Source organism: Ptychodera flava, chromosome 8, assembly GCF_041260155.1.
Source record: "Ptychodera flava strain L36383 chromosome 8, AS_Pfla_20210202, whole genome shotgun sequence".
Classification (NCBI taxonomy): domain Eukaryota; kingdom Metazoa; phylum Hemichordata; class Enteropneusta; family Ptychoderidae; genus Ptychodera; species Ptychodera flava.
The window spans coordinates 43,317,963-43,344,244 of record NC_091935.1 but is presented as its reverse complement, the minus strand read 5'-3'; the positions used below and the strand labels follow the sequence as shown (position 1 = coordinate 43,344,244).

The 26,282-nt window shown below is 39.0% G+C and overlaps 1 protein-coding gene across 2 annotated transcripts in view; it reads right to left on the bottom strand.

Annotated features, from left to right (window-relative positions):
* LOC139139391 (RNA exonuclease 1 homolog) overlaps positions 1-26,282 on the bottom strand; it is a 216,522-nt gene that overhangs the window by 85,752 nt on the left and 104,488 nt on the right. For both annotated transcript variants that reach the window (XM_070708293.1, XM_070708294.1), the window contains exons 8-9: positions 11,441-11,554; positions 8,842-8,915 (exon numbers count right to left, since the gene is read on the bottom strand). In XM_070708293.1, coding sequence (XP_070564394.1) covers positions 8,842-8,915; positions 11,441-11,554 — 188 coding nt within the window. The remainder of the gene's footprint in view (positions 1-8,841; positions 8,916-11,440; positions 11,555-26,282) is intronic.

The following is a 26,282-nucleotide window of genomic DNA, read 5'->3' as shown; positions in this document are numbered from 1 at the left end:
ATTTTTTGTGGCCTTATACATGGGAGTCTATGGAGATCTGCCTTATACATGGGAGTCTATGGACGTGTAAACTAAAAATATGCAAATTTCACCACGATTTGCCCAAATTTGGGAAAGGTCACTCCTATGCACTTCCATACCAAGTTTCAAATCAATCGGACTTGTGGTTTCAGAGCAGGAGATTTTTTGACCAAAAATGGGAGAAAATTACAAAAAATTCATGAAAAATAGCAAGTCCAAGATACTGACCCAAGATGCCACAATCATTTCATGTCAGCCCAAAGTACTTACATGCTAATTTTTCATGTAATCTGCTCAGTGGTTATTGAGTTTTTTCAATTTTGACTGTTTTTACATTTTTTCACTTAATTTGCATATTTTTGGCAATGACAACTTCATTTGAACAAAATCTCATCTACAGCCCATCATCCATGTACACACCAAATATCAAGATGAAATGTACAGCGGTTTGGAGTTTTTGATGTTGACGGACAGACATACAGACATACAGACATACAGACGTACAGACATACAGACATACAGACATACATACATACAGACATTTCCCTAGCCTATAAGAATAGCTTCCATTGCCATATATACATATGGCTATGGGAGCTAAAAATTGATCCTGCCATGGCCTGAGAAAAAAAAATTGTCATAACAGACAGAAGTAAAAAAAAAATTGTCACAATGCACCAGAAATTAGCAAAATTTGGAAACCCTATTCTCATTATTCTTTGCCGGCGCGCCGCCATAGGCGGCGCAAATGTTTTTACCACAAGCAATTCTTATGTTTTTTTCCCAGCACTTATGATATAAGCATGCACTACATAGGTCTACTTACACCTCAGTGCACTCAATGTTTTCCTTCCCTTTCCTGACCCAAGAAATCATATTTCAGGATTTCTGTTGCAATATCTCAATGGCATAGGCACTATCTAAAGGGGACTTTTTGACTTCTGTAAATTGTGAAAATTTTAAAACACAAGACAGGAGTCAATAAACTAGTGTTAAAATCAATATATTATTCTCTCAATATAAATATATTGGGAAGATGTACAAGTTGACAATGAAAAATTGAGGAACAACAAATGTAATGAAATACAAGGGAGAGGGTCACTACAAAAATTGAAAACTTCAGGGGGCGTTACTCAAAATGTGGAGAGGAAGAAGGGGGACGGGTTACTCAATTTTTTTTTGCGAAATAAATTGAAACACATCTCAGATTGCACCATTGCACACATCCATTTCTCTAAATTTTCAATGCGAGAGGGGGGCACCCCCTCTCGTGCTCTCCCCCCCCCCCTTGGCTCTTCTAACAGTGTTACTGGTAAAAGACAAATTTAAAATACCTATCGGATTGCACTACACTGGACCGTGGCGCACATCAATTTCTCAAAATTTTCACAGGATCTAGGACAAAACTGAACTGTTGTGAATTCATCCTTTATTATCACAGAAACATGTTTTCATTTACCTCACTTCAATGACCATTTTGACAGTTAAACATACCATATTCATGCTTTTCATTAGAAGCTGGCAGCTGGAGAAATGACACAAGAAGGTCACAGATTTTCCGTTCCTGTATATTTATTTATCTTCAGTCTCTGGCAAACAGAACTGTTTTTCACAAATTGTATCGTCATTGTTGCGTGGTTGAATATTGTGACACAAACACTGATCATGCATAAAATATAAAAAAATATTGCAGTGTTCAATGTCATTTTCAAACAGTTTTACCAAATGCAAAATAACCTGAAACTCCTCTCAGATTGCACCATTAAACACATCAATTTCCCAAAATTTCCAATACGAGAGGGGGTTCCCCCTCTCGTGCTCTCCCCCTTGGGGTGTTCTAACAGTTTCACTTAGTAAAAAATTAAAAAACACCGCTCAGATCGCACCAGACTGCACCATTGCACACATCAATATCTTAAACTTTCCATGCAAGATAGGGGAAAGCCCCTGTGACACTTTCCCCCTAAGCCTCTCACGTGTTCTCCCCCTGTACTTTCAAATTCTGCCCGGTCAGATATCCTAGTGAAAACCCTGTCATAATACCCATCCAAATTAAACAATATACTATATGGTTAGATACTGCGTGAGCTTTTATATCTTTATTTTATTGTGACTTGCAATTTCATTTTGATGGGTTCACCTTTTTTGAACCATCATGAGATAACTGATGATAGTCTACCAGAGTACATCAGGATTTCAAAGGTCTTTACTGTTGCTGTATTTTGTAAATTTTACAAATACATGTATTTGTATTTAACTTTTCTAAGTGGGGGATCAGTCAATTTCAGAGTTGGAGAGGGGAGTTACTCAAATTCATCATGGTTGACGGGGGGGGGGGGGGGGGGGGGGGGTCACTTGAAATTTCTGAGTTTCAGGCCGTAAATAATGACGGCTCCCTTATATACAACGCATCACAAACTTGATGACAAAGAAAAAAAAATTTGCATTGCTACTCCATTTGGAAAAAAAAAATTGATGCAGCTCTGACAGTAGAAAAAAAAAATTGCTGTCACTGTGACAGGAAAAAAAAATTTGCTCCCATACCCATTTCCTCCATACCCCCCCAAAAAAATCAAATGGTTCTCCCCTTAATACTCAGTATACATCGCGGACAAGTGTTCACAGAGGTAGGCGGTGTAGCACTAGCAGGTCCTTTGATCACATTCCCATGCTTTGATCAACATAATGGATCGCAAAAGAAACAAGAGTTAACTGGTGAGGTTGATTATGATTGTACAACCATGATACAACGATGAGTTTTGTCCTAGTACGATCACGATCGCGATCGAGTTCACATTGCATAAATTTTAATATGGTGGCGGCCATGTTGGTCGACGGGTTTATAACGTGTTGACATTGATACTGGCGTCGCGTGTGGTGCCACTCTGACACGTCCTCTGAAATATTTTACACCTGATTTTCGAGGGATTCTAGTCGTACTTAGTTCATGTCTTGTGATCATCTTGGTGGTATTTTTAAAATACGAACCTGTATGTATACTGAATACTGTATGTATACTGTATGTATGAATCGAACGACGATGTCCAGTGGCAGTAGAAGTTATGGGGGGGGGGGCGCTGGTTGAAATCTATCCCCGTGATGAAAAATTATTCACGGTGTTTGTCGTTCAAAAATGATATAAAACTCAATTATATTTGAATCGTGTAAAGCTTAAACTTGTGAATTTTCCTCTTTGTTGGCAAGTTTTGACAATTTATGAGCAATATATGTATTAATGAAACTCTAATCAGACGAACCATTTCTTGCTCTCAAAGTTTCAATCTGAATCTTCTGTTTTAATTGCAATTGTAATTACAATACTGTGATGATTTATTTAAGTGTAATAAAGAGTTTCCATGATGTTCAAACTGCACACTTGTGTGTTACCATTGCATTTTGTTGTGAGTGTATATGTATGTGTGGATGCATGTGCAAGCTTACATCCATATGCAAATATAAAATAATGATATGCAAATGATTATGCAAATTACCCGCTACGCTTTGGCGCTTTAGCTGACCCTCCTCCCTCCCTTGAGGAGGAGAAAAAAGGGAAAAAAAAAAAAAAAAAAAAAATCCGCGTCGCCGCACCATTTTTGAAAGAAAGGCCTGACCAGAAACATTTCTTTTTCTTTTTTTGGCCTAATCTTTCTAACATATTTATATTCAGAGAATAATAGATTGGTTAAAAACTAGTTTATTGACTCCTGTTTTGTGTTTTAAATTTTCACAATGTGGTAAAAACTTTTGCGCTGCCTATGGCAGCATGCCAGCAAAGAATACCTGAGAATGAAGTTTCCAAAATTTTGCTCATTTCAAGTGCATTGTGACAATTCCTTTTTTATTTCTGTCTGTTATGAGAATTTTTTTTTTCTGAAGCCATTACAGGCTTAATTTTTTTCTTTTATTTCACCTGGTGACAATTTTTTTCTCAAAATCCTCCATACTCCCCAGAAATCAAGTGGTTCTCCCCTATGTGAGCCCCTGACCTATACAGGCCATTGGATTAGTTCCTCAGCAGAACTAATATGCCTGCCGGTACCGGTGTTTATCGCCTACGGAGACCATCATTCTTCAGTCGATCAAAGGCGCATTTCGTACCAAAAAATACACGACAGCCGCAAAAGTGCATCACTGTCAACTTCATAACTATAGAACATATTGAAATACACAGTGAAACGTTTAACAACGTAAAAAATATACACAGACCGAGAAACAAGATGGCGTCCGTTTCGATTCTTCAACTCAGATTTTATCCTACAGTTGTGCGCATGCCCAGACGGTAGCTTTAGCGAAAGTGAGTCAAAATCAAGTAAATATAAAATAAAAATGGATAAAAATATTGTTTAAAAATAATACAAGGCATGTATCACCGAATTTTGAACATTTCTGACGGCATTTCAACTATACGAACACCCATGCCAAATATCACAATAATCACATCAGTGGTTTTGAGGAAAAATTGAAAATAGTGGTTTTCACAAAACAGCTAAAAAAGTGACTTTAAAATGATTCAATCAAAAAAACAAAAAAGACCGTTTGAGATACATGCCCAAGTGACCACCAGACCAAATTTCAGAAAAAGTTACTGAAACGTTTCTGAGATACCTGCGTCCACAGCATACGGCCCACTGTATGCGACAACAGAGGCCGCGTCATCACATCAGTACTTTGTGCCCACAGGGCACAAAGGACTAAAAACAAGTGAAAGCAAAAGACTCGCGAGTAGCACAGTGCAGGATTGGATCCGCAAGATATGCTAATGATATGCTAATATTGCAAGGCACATACGTGATACCCAGGTACTTGCCTCCAACAGTTAACACTTATTCGGTATAGAAGCCCTTTTGTGAACAAAGCGCCCAGGGAAAGGGCTAGGTGTAAAGTGTTTGCATACAATACGGTCAAGAAGTGACCATGAATACAACAAATCACAGTCCCACCGTGGAGTGACAGTAAACAAATGAATGTGAAAAAAAGTTATCCCAGTCTGGACGAGCAATACCGCAAACCGTTCATTGATCGTAAAGCGTGCACGATACTTTCATCACAGTAAAATGGTCGTTTTTACGGAGACTGAGATTGCATTTTTCGTTGAACTTGAAGTGGTAAACTTGAACATTATTTCTGAAGACAGCACGACGATTGTTTCGAGTCAAAGTTCCATTTATAGCACTAGTACAGAAATTTGCGAGAAATTTGCGACAAATGGACACAGCGAGAAGTAAGCGAGAATACATAACTTTCTCGCAATAACTTAGCGAGAATTTAATTTTCTCGCAATCAGCTGCGAGAACTGTGTTTTCTCACTCAGCATCTGCGAGAAATTGAATTCTCGCAATCAGTCAGCGAGAAATTTGTTTTCTCGCTTTGCATCTGCGAGAAATTGTATTCTTCTGTGTAAGCATTTCACAAAAATTTCACAATTTCTCGCAGATGCAGAGCGAGAAAACATAGTTCTCGCTGATTGATTGCGAGAATTCAACTTCTTGCAGATGCATGCGAGAAAGAACAGTTCTTGCAGCTTGATTGCAAGAAAGTATGTTTTCTCGCTTATTTCTCGCAATACAGGGAGAAAGTGTCCATTTCTTGCGAATTTCTCGCAAATTTCTGTACTAGTGTAGTTAGTACAAGTGTTTGAGGCACAGTCCCTATAAGATACTTCTTAACCCATGGAGGTACCACAGAACCATAGTGTTGTAAACCTATAGAACACTATTTAAATGGTATAAAAAATTGAGTGGCTATCGCACAGCAAAATTTGGCTTTCTTTGTTTCAAATTTCTCTCTGGCAACCTCCAGCGGCTGCCACAATACTCAAGCCACGTGTGACTGTTACGCAAACAGCTCAAATGTACTTTATCATCTGTGGAAAACTGCATGTGAATTTTTGATACTGCTGCTAGGCAAACATTTGTACCAACACCGTGGTACCAAAGATACATAGGGTTTCCCTCTTAAATGTAAATGTCCAAGATTTTCATCCGAAATGGTTCACGTAACGTAACGCACTCTCTGTGCGACTCCAAGAACAAGTTTGGTGCAAAAGTGACGCAGATTGCCTGGTGCAAAAGGACCGTTCCGATGTTGCAAAGGGTGGCACAGCTTGCACCTGCTTGGCGCAAAAAGCGGCGCAGTTGCTTGGCGCAAAGGGTGGCGCAGCTGCTTGGCGCAAACCCCTGGCGCAGACTGCCTTTTCTTGAGTATGCGCCTGGCGCAAACCTGGCGCAGAGTATATAAATTGGACCTCTTACATAGCTCCAGCAAAAGTACCATTACTGTCAACTTCATAACTATGAAACATATTCAAATACACACTGACACGTTTACAACGTAAAAAATGTGACCAGACCGAGAAATAAGATGGCGTCTGTTTCTATTTTTCAACTCAGATTTTGTCCTACAGTTGTGCGCATGCACAGACAGTGGCTTTAGCAAAAGTGAGTAAAAATCAAGTAAATATAAAGTAAAAATGGATAAAAGTATTATTTAAAAATAATACAAGGCATGCATCACCTAACTTTGAACATTCCTGATGGCATTTCAACTATAAGAACACCCATGTCAAACATCAAAATGATCAAATCGTTGGTTTTGAGGACAAATTGAAAATACTGGTTTTCACAAAAAGCTAAGTGACTTTGAAATGATTCAATCAAAAAAAAGAAAAAAGGCCGTTTGAGATACATGCCCAAGTGACCATCAGACCAAATTTCAGAAAAAGTTACTGAAGCGTTTCTGAGATATCTGCGTCCATGGCATACGGCCCACTATGTTGGGCATATATGCTGTGCCATCACATTAGTACTTTGTGCCCACAGGGCACAAAGTACTAAAAATTGCGAGACTGGAACGAGAAAGTGATGCTTTCTCGCAATTGGTGAGAATCTCTTGTCATTCTCACTGCTATCAGTGAGAATTTTTGAATTCTCACCGGTGAGCAGTGAGAAATACACTCCTTGGTGAGATAATAGATTCTCACCAGTGAGAATGGAAATTCTCACCAAGCACTGTGAGAATGGTAATTTTTACTGTGAGAATGAACCAGACTCACCATTCATTGGTGAGAATCATCCAGATTTGTTGTTCACTGGTGTGAATCAATCTGGGTAATTCTCACCAGTGAACAATGAGTCTGGTTGATTCTTAGCAGTGAATGGTGAGTCTTGTTGATTCTCACCGTAAAATGCATCACCACATTGAATGCGGGTATGCTGACCACGTAAAAACACGCTCTTCTGCAACGGACACTGCAAGGGATCAGGAGAAGCATAGGAGAAGTGCACCGGCCGCGACTACCAATCACCATTGACCTGCTCTGTCACCTCAAGGAATGCCTGCGTCAGCGTAACCACATGTGCAGCAACGACAAGCTCATGATATGGGCAAGCTTCACACTGGCATTCTACGGCTTTCTGAGGGTAAGTGAGTTCACCGCGCGAACACCAACGGAATTTGACGAAAACGCGACATTGCTCGCCCGGGACATAGTGCTAACGGACGTGATCGAAATCAGGAAAAGTCATCAAAGACTGACCCATCCACGCATGGGCACAACATCCGTATTGCTCCAACCGGGACCTCTGTGTGTGCGGTCCGCCCCTATGGGAAGTATACCGGAAACTCGGGGGGGTAACTCGACGGATAATAGTACGGGGGGGCTCCTCACGAACATGGAAACCCAAACTGTTGGGATACCAGTTTTGAGCAAAAAAACCTACCCTTTCTGATACCTAGTTGTGGAAACGCAGCTATCTGTTGGCGGAGTAGCGTGAGTTGCTATGCGGGTCAAAGGTCAACCCCGCCACGGATATCCGTTGCGGGGTTGACCTTTGACCCGCATAGCAACTCACGCTACCCTGCCAACAGATAGCTGCGTTTCCACAGCAATCTGATACCATACAATACCATACGTATACAGATACGACTCACTTGCCTTGCGTACCAGGGGTACCAACAGTCAAACCGACAGATCGGAAATTTTGACGGTAGATCTGGGATGTAGATACATGGGTTTCCAGTGTTGATAGCATGATTTTTTAACAATTGTCAGTTTGTGTTTAAAACCGGACCCTTTCTCATACCAACACCTCGTGAAAAGTATACCCTTTCTGATACCAAACAGTGCAAAAAAACGACCCCTTTCGCGTGGACTCTCCCCGTATAGCCATCTATGGGAGTCGGTGTGATCAACGCTATATATATCATCCATTTCAACTTCTGCCAGGCTCAAGTTCGCACCGCAAAATTTCCACCCACCCTGCGCAAAAAAGAGCGTGCTTTGCTGCAGGGTAGCAGCTCACAATAAAAGAATACTGTATGTCTTCTATATGGATAGCTTTACACAATAAAGTTCCAGGGGGGTACTGCCGTAGGCCTGTAGTGGGTGCCCGGTAGCATGTTGCCTGATGCACGGTACTAGGAGTCCGGTACCACCACCCAGGCCACCACGACGTCTCGACGCCCCCGCCGCGGCAGTACATGCATAACCCCCGGATTTCGGCCAAACTCTTGTCTCCTGGTGGTTGCTTTGTGTTAAGGTGTATTTTAACATAATATTGAACATTTGATGACCATTGAAAGCATAAATACTGTAAACTTGATCTTTTTGGACTAAAGGTGCTATAACAGACCAAGCTAAGTGGGTGAAAATACGTCATGTTTTGGCTCAATACCACTTTTTACTGACTTGGTTGATGAGGAAGTGATACTGTCTGGCAGGAAAAGGGTTAAGGTAATATTCAGTCAAGACTATTGATCACTGAATCCCTTAATTTCACTTGCATGAAATATAGAAAGAAGTGAAACTAAAAATCACTGTACCTTACAAACACAGCAACCTTTACTCTGGACATCGCCTTGGCAACAAGAATATCTACTTTCTATCATTCCACCAGCTATCAAAACAAAGTGAAAGAATGAAAAATAACCTCAATATATAGCATTGGCATTATAGTCATACTAAGATTGGGAAAATTTTGCTTATTGCCGTGACCAAACACCTCATTAGCAGCTCACTACGGGGTAAAAAGACGGAAAGGAATGAAACTCTTAGGGTCCATGGCTAGAGGACGGAAGTAAAGAACCCGGACACTTAATTCATGTATGTATGCATGATTGAACAAGAAATAAACAAGGAATACTACTAGGTAAGCGTGAAGGGGTATTACGAGCGACAATAAACACAATTATGTAATCTTCTGAATAGTACAGCAAAGACGTTGTTTGCTTTTAATTTGTAAAGCAAATGGATATATTTAGTCTGGAAGAAACATTTTGTCCACTGATGTTGTGTAAACTTCAGGCCAAGTGAAGTACTTTCCTTCACATCATTAGAGAAAATCAATTGATTATGACGTGCGGGTTGCTATGTTACCTTCTAGACCGGCCCACAATCTCACTCCACAATCTATGCAACATGTGTGAGTTCATTTCTTCTATTTTGAGACAACCTCACCATTAATGTAACAGTTTACTCCTGCAATCCTGATAATCTGTTTTAACATCTAAATGTCACAGATTTGGGCAAGTCTTGCTACGTCTTTGCTGTACGTCCATCATTGTATAGACCATGGTCCCTTGACGGTGAACAGACCAAGGATGAACAATGAGGGTGATATCTCATAAATGGGAAGGGAAGTTCAATGGAACTAAAACGAAATTCTTGGCAGCTATGGCACCTAACCCTTCCAAAATGCTTATTTGTTTGAAATCTGACCCTGGGAGTTTCATTCCTTACTATTTTTAACTTATGAGCTGCTAAATATGAGCTGTTTAGTCAGGGCAATCAGCCCCCACATTTGTGATTGGTAGGAGAAACTATAAATGAAGGGGATTAGAGAGGGTGATTTTAACCAATATAGAAAGTTTTCTTTGAAATACTATACAGACATAGCGAGGGTACTGTAATAGGCACAGACACAGCACGGGTAAGGTTTGTACAATAAAAGAAAGTTTGAAACATGACATTTGTTGATCATAAGTCCGAGACGAATATTGCCTGCAATACCTTGTGCTGATATGGCCAATGGATATATTTATTAAATTATGTCTTGTCTTCATTTCATTAAACATCTGGGAGGCAGAATCATACTTCAAGAAATATACCAATTGAACATAGCCTTAAATAAATACCAAAATGTCAAACTGTTTACAATCTTGTTATTGCCAAATATAGTAAGAGGATGAAATACTGTTGGAATGTGCTGAAGATCATGACAATCACACTATCAAAAGCATTGCATTCTCTTACAAATTTGATGGAAAGTGATACCAAACAGGCCCTACTGTGTTGAGTATTTCTCAAAACATCCATTCAACATTAATCTCCCAGTTGAACAATGTGAAAATACTACAAATGTTAAGGATGAATTATATATATTTTTTCATTTTTAAAAGACTACCAAAGCTTTGCCATTAGAACTTTCTGATGGTGGAGCACTTTACTGGATAATGAGGTTATATTCTTTGATCAATTTGTTCATTTGCATATGAATCTTTCCATAAACTTGTAGATTATTTATATCTCTTATACAATTACTTAAGTCAACGAGTGAGAGCTGTCTGCGTGCAGCATTTGACTATTTTGCCTATTTTGAGATTTATTTGTGAAGACTTTTTTTGCTTTTAATACCAAAATTGTGTGGAAGGGTCCCTGCTCTAATTTACACCCTTGTCCTCATCAATTAGTGGTAAGTGAACTTGCCTGAATACTGTATGTAGGATGTCAGTCATAGTTGAGAAAGCATGTCAAACAGCCCTCTGTAGGATAACTACATCCTCCTTAAGTAGTTACTTACGGATAAATGAAAGATTTTGTTATTTTGACTTGAAGAAATGTACATAGAAAAGGTGTTACTTGGTCTACAAGGTTGGTAAAGTAGGTGAGTAGTCATAAATGTATTACCTTCATGCTGTAAATTTGAACATGTACGAAATAGCTAGTTTATCCATTTAAAGAACTAACTGGTAAGCTCAATCTCACTTCTTACTCATTGCTATGATCTCTTTTTACCTGCACAGATAGACTATCAATATCAAAGCTCACTTTTTAACTGATAATCGGAAAGCAATAGAGAATGCCGTATTTGGGCCAAATTACCGGAAATGAAGGGATCTATGGCAGACTGAAAATTTCAAAGTGGTATGTGGAGCAAGTAGTTTCTAAATTTAAGATTTGAAGAGTATTTCATTTATTTTGCTCAATTGTATAATTATGTATCCTGCTACCAAGGAGGATGGTTGTTGCAAACTGCAACTTATAAAGTGTCCATGTATCTAGTTTGAACAGAATCAGTTGATGCACAGATCAATAATAAATAGATGGATAGGCTGAATCTAATTTGTACTAGTATGCTCCATGACTCTATGCCAGTGGACTTCAATTTTTTTTCATATTGATATCAAGATAAAGAAAACATACTTCTCTTCTTCCAGAGTCTTCCCCAGTGATAAATACATTCTTCTTTTGTTATGTATTGACCTCCAGCTCTAACTAGGTATGTTTTACCACATCGATCACAAATCCTTTGATTACCTGTGATTGGGGAAAAATAGGGCAAGTTAGCCTACTAATTAAAATAAACATAATAAAGATATGGATGATATGATTGCATCAGATTTATGTGGTATAATACTGATAAACAAGTCATCGTTGATGACACAGTCCCCGCTTGTCCATTTTGTTATAATCTTTGGTGTCTAGGTAGCTGTGGTCTAGGTAGCTGTGGAATGAAATTGATGCAATGGGTGCATCAGGCCTGTGACTTGCATAATAAAGTAATCTGAGGAATGTTCAATAAAATTGACCCATCTCTGCCGGTAATGACCATTGAAGGAACTTTTGATTACATCACACATAACGATGCCCTCACTGCCTCTAGTGTCATGATGGCACATACTATACACATAGTTTGGTGGAATTTTAGAAATGGTATGGGATTGGGTATGTTGTTGTAATCAGCCATTTCGGATCATATAATGAAACAAATTAATGTGCACAAGAATGCAGCCATATCACGTTTAAACAAAATCAGTCCATCGAAGGACAGTGACCTATGTTTATGTTTCAAAGACATAAAAAAACACACCAAAATTGAAATCAAATGGCTGTCTATTGACCATATGGATCATAGCACAAAATTAGTAGACATGCATATGTATGCCATAGTACTTTATCTTTGTACCAAGTCTCAACAACATATGATAAGGAATATTTGTATATGATTAAGCCTCAAAGACATGAAGAAATCCAAAAATGACCATCTGGCAGCGATATTGGGAAAAAATGACAATCTGGCAACCATATTGGAACATGTCACGAAGTACATTGACATGTATATGTATGCCATAGTGCATGATCTTTGTGCCAAGTTTGGACAAAATTTGTGTAATGACCTTTGAATTAAGCTTCAAAGACATGCAAAATTCCAACAAAATGGCAGTTCTGCAGCCATATTGGCTCCTATCGCAAGGTTAATTGATACATGCATATGTATGCCATAGTGCTTTGCCTTTGTGCCATGTTTGAACAAAATCGGTTCAAGGATGTTTGAGTTATTCAAAGACATGAAAAAATCGCAACAAAAGGGCCGCCTCACGCCCATATTGGATCATATTGCAATATAATTCGACATGCATATGTAGGCCATAGTGTTATGCCTTTGTGCTAAGTTTGAACAAAATTGGTTCAGCAATGTCTGAGAAACGGCTGAGGATGGACGGATGGATGGACGGACACACGGACGGACGCACGGGACCAAATCTATAAGTCCCCGCCGGACTTCGTCCGCGGGGACTTATAACTAATATACATTAAACCTTGACCAGGAAGCCTACTGTGGTACTTGATATGTGCATAGTTCTGTATTCTAGACTTTTTAGGCACTGTTTTGTCAGGCTTTGAAACTCAATTGATGAAATTACCGGTGATAACATCAGCACCATTCCCTTTTAGAAAGGCATATTTGGGCCAGTACCAAACCAGGTCTGAGAGAAGTATTATAAATCATGTGCAAACACATTCAACCAATTGCAAAATAACCTGATTCTGTTTGGTGTGTTGGAGTACCAACAGGACAATGATATGGTCCTTTTGCTTTCAATAGGGCGGAGGACCAATGTTCTGGGCATTCCATGGTGTGATACGATTGCTTTCAATAGGTCAAAGACAATGTACAGGACAATGAATATGGTCCTGTTGCTTTCAAAATGGGGAGGACAAATGTACAGGACAATGGCATGATCCCAAACTGGTATCAGATACTAATGTGTCCACTTTAAGAAAAACATACGTACATACATACATACATTCATATTAACATACATACAGACGCCATAGACTTCAGCTTATATGATAACCTCACATTGGTACACCAAATGTGAGCAAAAAAATCGTCAAGGACAATGTGCTCACATTTGGTTTGAATTGGTCTATTCAAGAAATATTTTGAACCAGAAAAACAAGAATGACAAAAGTAAATAAGCTCTGAAACTTCAGGTACTGGAGGTAAACGCAAGCATAGCAAAGGAATGTTTCAACACAGTCCCTCTTAGTTTGAGCACAGGGTCCGGCGAGCAATATTCGTCTAGAAATTATGAATATGATCAATAAATGTCTTGTATTAAACTTTTTTTTCATTATACAAGCCTTACCTGTGTCTAGTGTGTGCCTATTACTTTACCCTAGCTATCTGTGGATAGTATTTCAAAGAAAACAGTCTATATCTGTTAATTGCCCTCCCTAATCCCCGTCATTAATTTGTTCTGCCGATCGCCAATGCGGGGGCTTATCGCCCTGACCAAATACCTCGTTAGCAGCTCATAAGGTAGTAGACGGAAAGGGCTGAAACTCTCAGGGTCCGTGGCAAGAGGATGGGAGTAAAGTACCTAGACACTTAATTTATGCATGTATGCATAGATAAACAGGAAAAAACAACGTATATACTATTAGGTATGCATGTATGCGCGAACGCCATTATGTAATCTTCTAAGTACATGTAGTTCAGCAGCGACGGTGTCCGCTTTGAATTTTCGTGGAAAGTAATGGATACGGACATATTGGAGTCAGGAAGACATATTTTGTCCCCTGATGTCTAATAAAATTGAGGCCAAATGAAGTGCTTTCCTTATCATTGTGAGAGAAAATCAACTGATTATGAAGCGTACAGGTGTGATATGTTACCTCCAAGATTATGAACTGGCCCTGGTCGTTTGGAGTTTCTCGGGCGGACGCTATAGCATGGCTTTCCTAACGCTACTCCACGATCTACGCGACATGTACGTGTTGCTCCTATCTCTCGACCACCTCACAACTAACGCGACAGTCTGCTGAATTCAAGTCCTGTAATTCTACTACTCTGTTTTGATATCTAAATGCCACAGATGCGTCAGACTTAGGCAAGTGTAGATATACCTCCTTTCTCTACGTCGGTCATTGTACTGACCATGGAGGTCCCTCTTTCTTTCTACCTCCGTGTATACAGACCACGGTCTCGCCGGCAGGACCGTGTACAGACCATGTACAGACCAATGACGATCTTATGACGGAGATGTCGCGCAAACGGTAACGGAAATTTAATTGAATTAAAACGAAATTAAGGCTGCTATTCTGTTTTGTAATGCATTCCTTTGCCTTTGTACAATACAGCATGGTCGTAAAAATATAGCATTCAGTAACTACTAATTTCCCGATAGAATTTCATAACATTTCAAAAACACTTCCCGAAGTAAACATCAACATCCATCATTCCACGAGTGTGAAGACCTCTAAGTGGTCCCTGACTTCAAAGTGGTCCCCGTAGTTGTAATTGAACTGAAATTTTACGCAGTCCAGGGATTTTTCCATTCCTATATTTGCATAAAGTTGTTAAACTTTGTAATATTGCCCATACTAATCTGTTATTTTGGTCCTTTTTGATATATGCGCTCACTTTTATTACTTTTTCAAAAATTCCGATGCATTTTACAATGCGAACCAGCCCAAACTGCGCGTCCAATTTTTTCACCTGGTTAGGGTGTCTCATATTAGCATCATGGGAGATTGCGCTGCACACAGCACGGTCGAGACCAGCGACCCACCGATCACTGTATGGATATGCGGATGTCCATATGGCCTAGCAGTTTACTGAGTGAGTACCAGCTCAAACAGTCATTAATTTCAATCTTGTTGCTCGACGTTATATTTCATACTCGCATACAGGCGTTCTGTTAACTGGGTAGCTCTGCATGGCAGGGCTGTGTGTTACCACAGTTGCGAGTGGAGTGATACGTACCGGCCGCGTACTATGCATATAATAATTATTATATGCATAGTACGCGGCGGCCGGTACGTATCACTCCACTCGCAACTGTGTGTGTTACCGGCGTTATACGGCCTCCCACCACATGTGTTGGGAGGTCGTATAACGCCGCACCGCTAACACACAGCCCTGCCATGGCCATGCAGAGCTATTAATACTGGGTAGTTTGTTTTATGCTACGTTCCGACCATGGTTCCGACGTTCTGTTCCGTAGACTTTTACGGAACAGAACATCGGAACGTAGCATAAACTACACTTATACAAACTATCCAGTAAACAGAACGCCTGTGTGCGAGTGCTGATTGTCTTCGTCCAAAATCAAATTACACTGTGAACTTACCCCGGGGGGGGGGGGGGGTAACTCCATGGCTAATAGTACGGGGGCTCCGCACGAACATGGAAACCCAAACTGTTGTGATACCAGTTTTGAGCAAAAAAACCTACCCTTTCTGATATCTAGTTGTGGAAACGCAGCTATCTGTTGGCGGGGTAGCGTGAGTTGCTATGTGAGTGGCGGGGTTGACCTTTGACCCGCATAGCAACTCACGCTACCCCGCCAACAGATAGCTGCGTTTCCACAGCAATCTGATACCATACAATACCATAAGTATACAGATACGACTCACTCGCCTTGCGTACCAGGGGTACCAACAGTCAAACCGACAGATCGGAAATATTGATGGTAGATCTGGGATGTAGATACATGGGTTTCCAGTGTTGACAGCATGATTTTTTAACAAATGTCAGTTTGTGTTTAAAACCGGACCCTTTCTCATACCAACACCTCGTGAAAAGTATACCCTTTCTGATACCAAACAGTGCAAAAAAACGACCCCTTTCGCGCGGACCCTCCCCGTATAGCCATCTATGGGAGTTACCCCCCCCCCCCCCCCGGGGAACTTACACAGAAACATCGCACATTGTAACACACCTCATCCGCAGTCTGTATTCTAATTCGCCAATTGATAGTTACGTGGGATGCATTCTTTTTGTGCTGATCCACATAAACTACATCATCAGGCATCATTTGTTTGAGCTGTTGCCTGCCAGGCATCAGTTCCGAAAAATGATGCCCGCTGACGTCAAAAACGACATTGACGCGAACACGGACCAGAATGTAAACAAAGATGTCGTCTGCGGCCGATCGAAACGATAGTCGAGAAATTTCTTGGTTTATCCTACTTTGTGAAGAAGAATTGAATGCTTTGGTTTCCAACAAGGACTCGATACGGACAAAAACTATTATCAACGGTGTATTGAAGGTTTTGCAGATTCTTTTGGGAAAAACGTTTTCTTAGAACCATGCACTCCAACATATTACATCGTAGGCCTACATGCGACAAGTTTTGTGTATTGTACATTCTTATGCATGGCTACGGAGGAGGTGTGTTACAAAACACATATTGACTGGCCATGGGCGCAACAGCATACGTCTTTAACTCCTCGGGCCTGTGAGTCACCCCCAAAAACAGACTGTTTCCCTCGGCCTACGGCCTCGGGAAACAGTCTGTTTTTGGGGGTGACTCACAGTCCCTCGGGGCACAGACATATGCTGTTGCCCTCATGGCCAGTCAATATGTGTATAATGAATGATGGCCCTGCGTACGATGCTGTGTTTTCGGCGTTATATAACGCAGAGCTAGAACTGCTGTATATCTCTCTCGGGGGGAGGGGGAGTACTTGTTCAGAGAAGTGGTAGAGGTGTGCGACCGCAGGTATAAAACCCAGGGCCCATTTTAGACCTAAAATCTCGTTGTTTTAGGACCCCATTTTAGACCTTTATGACCTTTGACCCAGGTCAACAGTCATAGCGTCAACATTTTTAAAACGGAAAAAGCAAGTATTTGCCCCGGCAAAGCCTACCACTGTAAGCTTATACTGCATTTAGAGCTATTTCATTGCTGGCCAAGCCATGATTCTGAAAAATCATGAGGAAATACTAACAAATTTTGTGAAAGAAAATACTCACCAAATTTTGGTCCAGCTTCTGCAAATTATCAGTTATCTGCAGTTACAGTCTGAGTGGTGTTTTTTTTAAAATTACAATTCACAACAAACCTCGCTGTTTGTCTGTAAAGCAATACTACTTCATATGGCCATGGTCGACCTGAATAATACTAGGAGCAGTAGAGCCACTTTGTTTGGGTATTTTCTATTTGGCAAAAATCTGCCATATGTAGAGTTCTGACAAATCAGTGACAATGTTTTAAAACAAAGTCCATATTTACTTTAAGCCAGGGGGTCTCTGTAATGGTTCCCCTGCCACAGAAAAGATATCCATGCTTATTGAGTGCAGCTCAGAACCCTGCTAGCGAGATGGGAACAGACTGTTGAAATTTGTTCTTGTGTGGCACTCAAACTTCAACCCCATTTTAGACCATGGTTTACAGTGGAATTGACACCCCCCCCATTTTGGACCAAGTTGCTGAAATACCCACCCCATTGGGCGGCGCATATACATATTGGCAAGTAATGGAAGTGACCCCCCCCCGACTGCTCTTTGCCAACTTAGGTATTGGTATTTTGGGGAAAGGGTTTTAAACACAGTTTGTCAGGAATTTATGATGATACTTGAAAGAATAGAAATATACTCCAACACCCGACCCTGGCCCACTAAGCCCCAAGGCTGTATCATGCACGCACAAGAAAGCAAATTTAGCACTTGGAGGCAGCCATATTGTCTAGTTTCCATGTGTTGAGTTCGTACTCTACATGCCTTGACATTGTTTTCATTGTAACTTAGGTCATTTCACATCATTGGTACAACGTACATTTCAGTGACTTTGAATGACAAAGTTCTTTTACGTCAAGGACTGTGTCATCAGTCTTAACTGATGTCTAGCTGTAAATTCAAGCTGACTATCTAAACTGAATACAATATGATTGTGCTCATGGAATTTGTGTTCATACACTTTTGTAATATATTGTGGTTTCAGTCGGATTTGAACTCACAACGTATAGCACCAGTCACCTAGCGCAGAAGCCATAGATAAAAGCCTCATGTGTGTTCAGCACACAATTTGAGTCTTTACGGTTACACCTATAGTGTACTCATTTATGTATTTTGTTATGTCTCCATTTCAATACTTACCGTAGTCATAATTTTACATATGTGCTTATAATGAACAGACCTGCTTTGAGTCGGTTTTTAGCTCATATTTGGTGTGTATATAAATAACAAAAAGAGATTATATTTGTGTTTCTTTCTTAATTTGCATACATTTTATCTTGACGACTGGATTGATTTGCTTACTGGTAATAAATTTTTCAATTTTAATCTCTCCAGCTAACAGAGTTCTTGGAAATGATGTGGAAAGATCAGAGTTATCACTGCTTGCTGATTTGGACCATGCCTACACGTTTTAACAGGCTGAATAATAAACTGGTGACGTACTCAAAAATTGGCGACCAACAGAAAAGTAAAAAAAAACCAGTATTTCCCCGCACATACACATCATGATATACCAGAAACAAGCATGATGCCATTTACTTAATGCACAACACACCAATGCCAACTATTTGTTGTAATCTTTATTTTCCTGTCATATGATTATTAGTCCCCAAGGACACTGTCCGGGGGACTTATAGGTTTGGTCATGTCCGTGCGTCCGTCCGTTTGTCCGTGCGTGCGTGTGTCCGTCCGTCCATTCACGCAGATTTCTCAGAGACGCCTGGAGCGATTTTATTCAAACTTGGTACAAGGATAGTACCCTACCTCATACAGATGCACCTCAATTTGTTTCACAATGTGATCAAATTTGGCTGTATTAGAGGACTTTTTAGTTTACACCTCCATAGACTCCCATGTATAAGGCAGCTCTCCATAGACTCCCATGTATAAGGCCAAGAAAAATAAAAATTTAGTTTCTCATCGTATTCATATTGCAAAAAGGATGCAGTGACACAGTTTTTAGTCCCCACAGATAAAGTCCAGGGGGCTTATAGATTGGGACATATCTGTCCGTGAGTCCATCCGTTCACCCATCTGTTCACGCAGATATCTCAGACACTTTGACAAAATGTCACGTGACCTTGGTGACCTTTGACGTCAAATATACATATTTGTCCATAACTCAGTAACCACAAGTGCTACACCCTTTATATTTGGTATGATGGGACACCTTATGACGCCACATATTGTACCTCATTAATTATGTGCATATCTAATTTTGAGCGAGCCAATAGAGCTAGAGGTCTGATTTTTGGTATATAGGGATAACTTAGCAATACAATTTTTTTGACAAAATGTCATGTGACCTTGGTGACCTTTGACCTCAAATATACATATTTGTCCATAACTCAGTAACCACAAGTGCTACACCCTTTAGATTTGGTATGATGGGACACCTTATGACGCCACATATTGTACCTCATTAATTATGTGCATATCTAATTTTGAGCGAGCCAATAGAGCTAGAGGTCTGATTTTTGGTATATAGGGATAACTTAGCAATACAATTTTTTTTTACAAAATGTCACGTGACTTGATGACCTTTGACCTTGATTATACATATATATGCACAACTCAGTAACCACAAGTTCTTTACGCTTCAATTTTGATAGGATAATAGACCTTAAGATGTCACATCTTGTACCTCATTTATTATGCACATATGTATTTCTTGGCTGGCCAATACAGCTAGAGGTCTGATCTTTTTTCCCGATTTAGAACCATAACTTAGACATGCCTCTTGTTTCAAATTGGGAACAATGACATAGACCGATGTGCCCATCGATCTGAACATATACACTCCAGTGATACTTCGTAATGACCACATTTCCCTGCCCCATCAAAACTAATACTCCTATTACAAGTGGGGACTATGTCATTGTCAATGACTTGTTTTTTGAAATTCTCGGAAAATCTAAAATCATGTTAAAAGTTTGAATTTAAATGCTACTTCTTAGGCTATCGACAGTGTTGTACACTTTTTTTGGTCTTTAATGTGTCTTACTTGAAGAAAACCCTTAGAAAACTGAGGATAATTTGAGATTGGTTTACAGCACATTTGCTGCTGTGTGGGGCTTTAAGGTTTGGCTGAAACAAAATAGAATTTTTTACACCAAAACCCCTTGTCTGACAGCACTGATATTTGTTATACAGGTTCATACGGATGATCAAATTGTGAAATATTCAAATTTTGATAAATCCACAATTTTCTATTTTCAGGACAATTTTTAGCTCATACATACATGTATACATGTATACATGTATGTATATTATACCAAAAAGAGTTTTTATGGTAGGTCAGCGGTGTCTACATTTATGTATGTTAGTATGTGTGCATGCTATCTTCGTGCACATCGAAAACTCAAAAACCGCAGCACTACCATTGTAGTATTTGGTGTACTGGTGCACCTGGGGGTGGAGATGTGAATTTGTTCAAATGAAAGTGTCAGTCTTCAAAATATGATGATGAGGTAAAAAAAAAGAAATGTTGTAGAAAACAGAGAAAATCCAGCAAACGCTTAAACTCTGTAACGGCAGTCTAGATTTTGTTGAAACTCTGTATGCGGGATGTTTATGGTGATTTTCGTTAGTATTGTGGTGAAATTTTCATTTTTAGCTACTATACGATAGTCTTTTGAAGCTATTGGGATGGGTATCTGTCCGGCATCCGTTGTCAGGATGTATGTCCGTCCATTTGTGAGGCGTTCAGTCACTCAAATATCTTGATAACCGCAGTACTTACTGATTTGCTATTTGTTGCGTAGATGAAAAATATGATTTGAGAATATATTTTTTTAATTTTTAGCTCACATTTGGTATACCAATGTGAGGTTATCATATTAGCTGAATCAGTTCATTTGCATCCGATTTGCATGTCTGTATGTATGTATGTATGTATGTATGTATGTATGTATGTATGTATGTATGTATGTATGTATGTATGTATGTATGTATGTATGTCCGTCCACATCAAAAACACCTAAACCACAGCACCTACTGTCTTAGTATTTAGTGTACAGGTGCACCTAGGGATGGAGATGTGAATTTGTTCAAATGAACACATCAGTGTCAAAAATGTGCAAATGAGGTAAGAAAAAGTGAAATCCAGCAAATGTGCAGGAGGCATGCCAGTGAGACACAGGCAAACTCCACTGATCTTGACTCATTTCCTGTCATTGTTGATGAACTGTTACATATTAACAGACCAGCTGCAACCATAGACAGTAGATGGGGGAAGACCGTTTATACTAAACTAAGAGGGGCTTGTTTCTGCTATGCATGTTGCTAAAGTTGACCTCCAGTACCAAAAGTTAGACCTTAATTACTTTTGTCATTCTTGTTTTTCTGGTTTAAATATTTCTTGAATTTACAAATTCAAACCGAATGTGAGCACACTGTCCTTGACGGTATTTTTTGATATTGTTGAAAATATGCAAATTAGCGCCAAAAAGGCGTTTTTGGTAAAAAATCTTCTTCATAATCGCTGGTCAGACAGCTTTGTTATTTTGTATACAGGTCCCTTGGGATAACCCAACTTAGATTTGTTCAAATTGTAATGAAATATGCAAATCTGTCATTTTTTTGTCATTTTTGGTCAAAACTTTATTTCATCAAAACTGCCCATCTGACAGCTTTGATATTTGGTATTGGTATACAGGTTTCTACAGATGAACTAAATATGATATCTTGAATATATGGTGAAATCTGCAATTTTGTATTTTTGGGGCAATTTTTCCAATTTTTGGTCAAAAAATGTTTTTCTCTCAAATTTGTCGTTGGATTGCTTTGAAACTTAATACTCTTGATTCTAGAGTTGTTTTCTATATGATTTCTTAAATTGTGGTGAAATTTTCATCTGTGTGTTTTTGGGTTTTTTTGCATTTTGGGGCAATATTTTGGTCAAAAAATAATTTTCTCTGAAGTAAATGTTTTGATTGGTTTGAAATTTGTTTTTAATGTATCTAGAGGCAACCTCGGTTATAGGCATTTTTGCGCAACTTTTCCCATATTTGGTCAAAAATCATTTTCTCTGAAATCCCTCTTCCAATGGCTATGAAACTTTGTATGCATGTTGCCAAGGGTAAACATAGTTAAGTATACACACTGTGGCCTGCCTCATCAAATCAAATGAGAGCCAAGTGCCATTGATGCTATGTTTTCCATTATTGATCGAAAAATCTCTTTCTCTAAACACTACTCATCTCATACCACTGGCTGATTTGTTCTCAGGGATAATCTTACTGTGATGTTGAAATTATAATAATATTTTCAATTTTGTATTAGTGGTAATGCAGCTTTTTTGACATTTTTTGAAATGTGCTATCAAAGGTATCTATCTTCATAAACATATGTGTCACAAAAAGCTATTCTCTACATAGCACAACAGGACTGTATTGGCCTTCAGGTAATGTGCTTTTATTTTTGTGAAATTGATGCCCTTTATCTCATTTTTCCGGTTATTGAAAGTAGTTATTTTACTTTATAGAGAAAAACTGCTCTTGTGCTTTACTCTACTGTTAAAATTTATGTACAGTTAAATAAAGATTTTTTTGGCTAAATAATGCTCAACGTCCATTTGTATGTGTGTATGAAATTGAGTTTATAAGACAGAGTTACTTGTAGGATTATTCTACATTTCTACTGATTTATCACACATTTGGTATTGTATTGAAAAAATACATATGACACCAAAATGTCCGTAAAGGTGTCCACGGAAATTCCACTTGATTACATGCTCCGTCTGCTATGTTCAGCTTCTTTTAAGGAAAATTAAAAAGAATTGTTGACTTGAAAAATGTAACATGCCAGCTGTGAAGTATCAGGTATAATAGGCCTATAGTACACTTCCTTGGATTTTTGTCAACTTTTAGTATTGAATAAAGAAAATCAGTTTGACTCCAAAAGTGTCCTTTTGACTTCAAAGTGGTCCCCGGGAAAATCGAATGATTGTACAATCTGTCTGCTTTATTCAACTTCCTTTGCGTAATTGAAGCAATGTTCTAACTTGAAAAATGGAACATGCGACCTGTGAGGTATCAGGTATTAGTAGGACTATAGTACACTTCCTTGGATATTTGTCAACTTTTAGTATTGAATAAAGAAAATCAATTTGGCTCCAAAAGTGTCCCTTTGACTTCAAAGTGGTCCCCGAAAACTTGGGATGTTTTCACGGTCTCTCTGCTGTATTCCACATCGTTTAAGTTAAAGAAAGAATGTGTTGACTTGAAAAATGTAACATGCGACCTGTTAGGTATCAGGTGTAAATAAAACTATAGTACACTTTCCTTTTTTGTCCAACTTTTAATATTGCATAAGGTAAATCAGTTTGGCTCCAAAAGTGTCCTTTTGACTTCAAAGTGGTCCCCGGGAAAATCGAATGATTGTACACTCTGTCTGCTTTATTCAACTTCTTTTGCGTAATTGAAGCAATGTTCTAACTTGAAAAATGGAACATGCGACCTGTGAGGTATCAGGTATTAGTAGGACTATAGCACACTTCCTTGGATATTTGTCAACTTTTAGTATTGAATAAGGAAAATCAGTTTGACTCCAAAAGTGTCCTTTTGACTTCAAAGTGGTCCCCGGGAAAATCGAATGATTGTACACTCTGTCTGCTGTATTCAACTTCTTTTGCGTAATTGAAGCAATGTTCTAACTTGAAAAATGGAACATGCGACCTATGAGGTATCAGGTATTAGTAGGACTATAGCACACTTCCTTGGATATTTGTCAACTTTTAGTATTGAATAAAGAAAATCAATTTGGCTCCAAAAGTGTCCTTTTGACTTCAAAGTGGTCCCCGAAAACTTGGGATGTTTTCACGGTCTCTCTGCTGTATTCCACATCGTTTAAGTTAAAGAAAGAATGTGTTGACTTGAAAAATGTAACATGCGACCTGTGAGGTACCAGGTGTTAATAAAGCTATAGTACACTTTCCTGTTTTGTCCAACTTTAAATATTGCATAAGGAAAATCAGTTTGGCTCCAGAAGTGTCCTTTTGACTTTAAAGTGGTCCCCATGAAATTCGAATGATTGTACACTCTGTCTGCTTTATTCAACTTCTTTTGCGTAATTGAAGTAATGTTCTAACTTGAAAAATGTAACATGCGACCTATGAAGTATCAGTTATTAATAGGACTATAGTACACTTCCTTGGATTTTTGTCAACTTTTAATATTGCTTAAAGAAAATCAGTTTGACTCCAAAAGTGTCCTTTTGACTTCAAAGTGGTCCCCGAAAACTTGGGATGATTTTGCGGTCTCTCTGGTGTATTCCACATCGTTTAAGTTAAAGAAAGAATGTGTTTACTTGAAAAATGTAACATGCGACCTGTGAAGTATCAAGTATTAATAAAACTATAGTACACTTCTTTGATTTTGTCCAACTTTTGGTATTGAATAAAGAAAATCAGTTTGACTCCAAAAGTGTCCCTTTGACCTCAAGGTGGTCCCCAAAGACTTGTGATGATTTTAAGCTCTCTGTGCTGTATTCAATATCGTTTATGTTAAAGAAAGAATGTTTTGATTTTAGAATTGAATATGCGACCTGTTAAGTATCAGGTATAAATAAGACAAGAGTACACTTCCTGTTTTTTCAAACAGTAAAGAATAAAGAAATCAGTTTGACTTCAAAAGCGTCCTCTTGACTTCAAAGGTGTCCCGTGAAAATTCGGATAATTTTACGCTCCGCGTGCTGTGTTCAACTTCTTTTAGGTAATGTATTACTTCAATCGCGTCACTTTCTATGGTAGGTATTGGATATCTTTGTAAAAAAAAATTAAGAAAAATATCCCCCTAAAATATTGGCCTCGAGCCCTATTCTTGTGTATTTTACATCTGTGCATTCGTAGCATAATGCTGAGGCCTATAGATTGCATTCGTGTCATGGGATATCGCTTCAGAACCGCTGTTAATCTGTCCATAGACCTTTTCTGTAGTTTACTGCGACACCAATCGGTTTAATTTTTACCTCGCAAAATAATGAAATAGCTTAGTCTTTGAATAAATGAACATGTACCTTCTTTATCTCTGACTATCTATGACTCATCTCCTACTTCCGTTAATTATGTTGAATGTGGAAACATCTATAATTTCAGCTTTTTTATGAGCCGTCGACTGTTTCTGCTCGGTTCTGAACTTTTGACAGACCCAAAGTATTCAATTACGCGAGAGGGCAAACGTTGCAGAATTCGTGGACGTCGGCTCACGGGAAAACGGTTGAAAATACATGTTTATATTATTGAGGTAGCTAGCAGAAGTAGACAATGGGTCGTGAACTGACCAGTGTTATAGTACCGGTCGAAGTAAACTACCAAAAATGTCTATGGGCTGGCTTGTGGCGATGAATTTTTGACCCGCAAGTGCGATTGATACGCCACAGCAATGCTGCAAATTGTATTTCATATCCGTTTATGTATTTACGAGCAGCGATTAGAATGACTTCCAAATATCGATATGACTTCAAATGAGTCATTTTATAGATAAGTCATGATTGATATAGACACTAGACCTCCCCATTGTTAATTCTGTGCTCAGCCCTTATTTTGTACATTTTCCCAACTCTAGGTATTAAATACTAAAATAGCAGCTGATATTACATCGGAAACGTCCGTGTGACAACAAAAGCGTCCATTATGCGGTAGATGTCGTCAGACTTGAGTTTAACCCCCTATCTTACCGGACATTTAGGATGGGGACCACTTTGAAGTCAGGGACCACTTTGAGGTCTTCACACACGAGTCATTGCTGGGTTTACTACTTGACTTTTGAGCCGGATCAATGGGGAAAGTCATAATGGATCAAAATATTCTCGTTTTTTTATTCAAAGGTTCATCACTTATATAAATCAAACATTTCTTTGCGTAATACTTGATTCGAAACCGATTTCCGTTACATTTATCAAAAGGAGGGAACATAATGAACAACGCAAAGATCCAATAATGTCAATGAATCGAAGATCCAATAATGTCAATGAATCTGTAACACAAGCAATTAAACCAGCGAAATTGCAAAGAA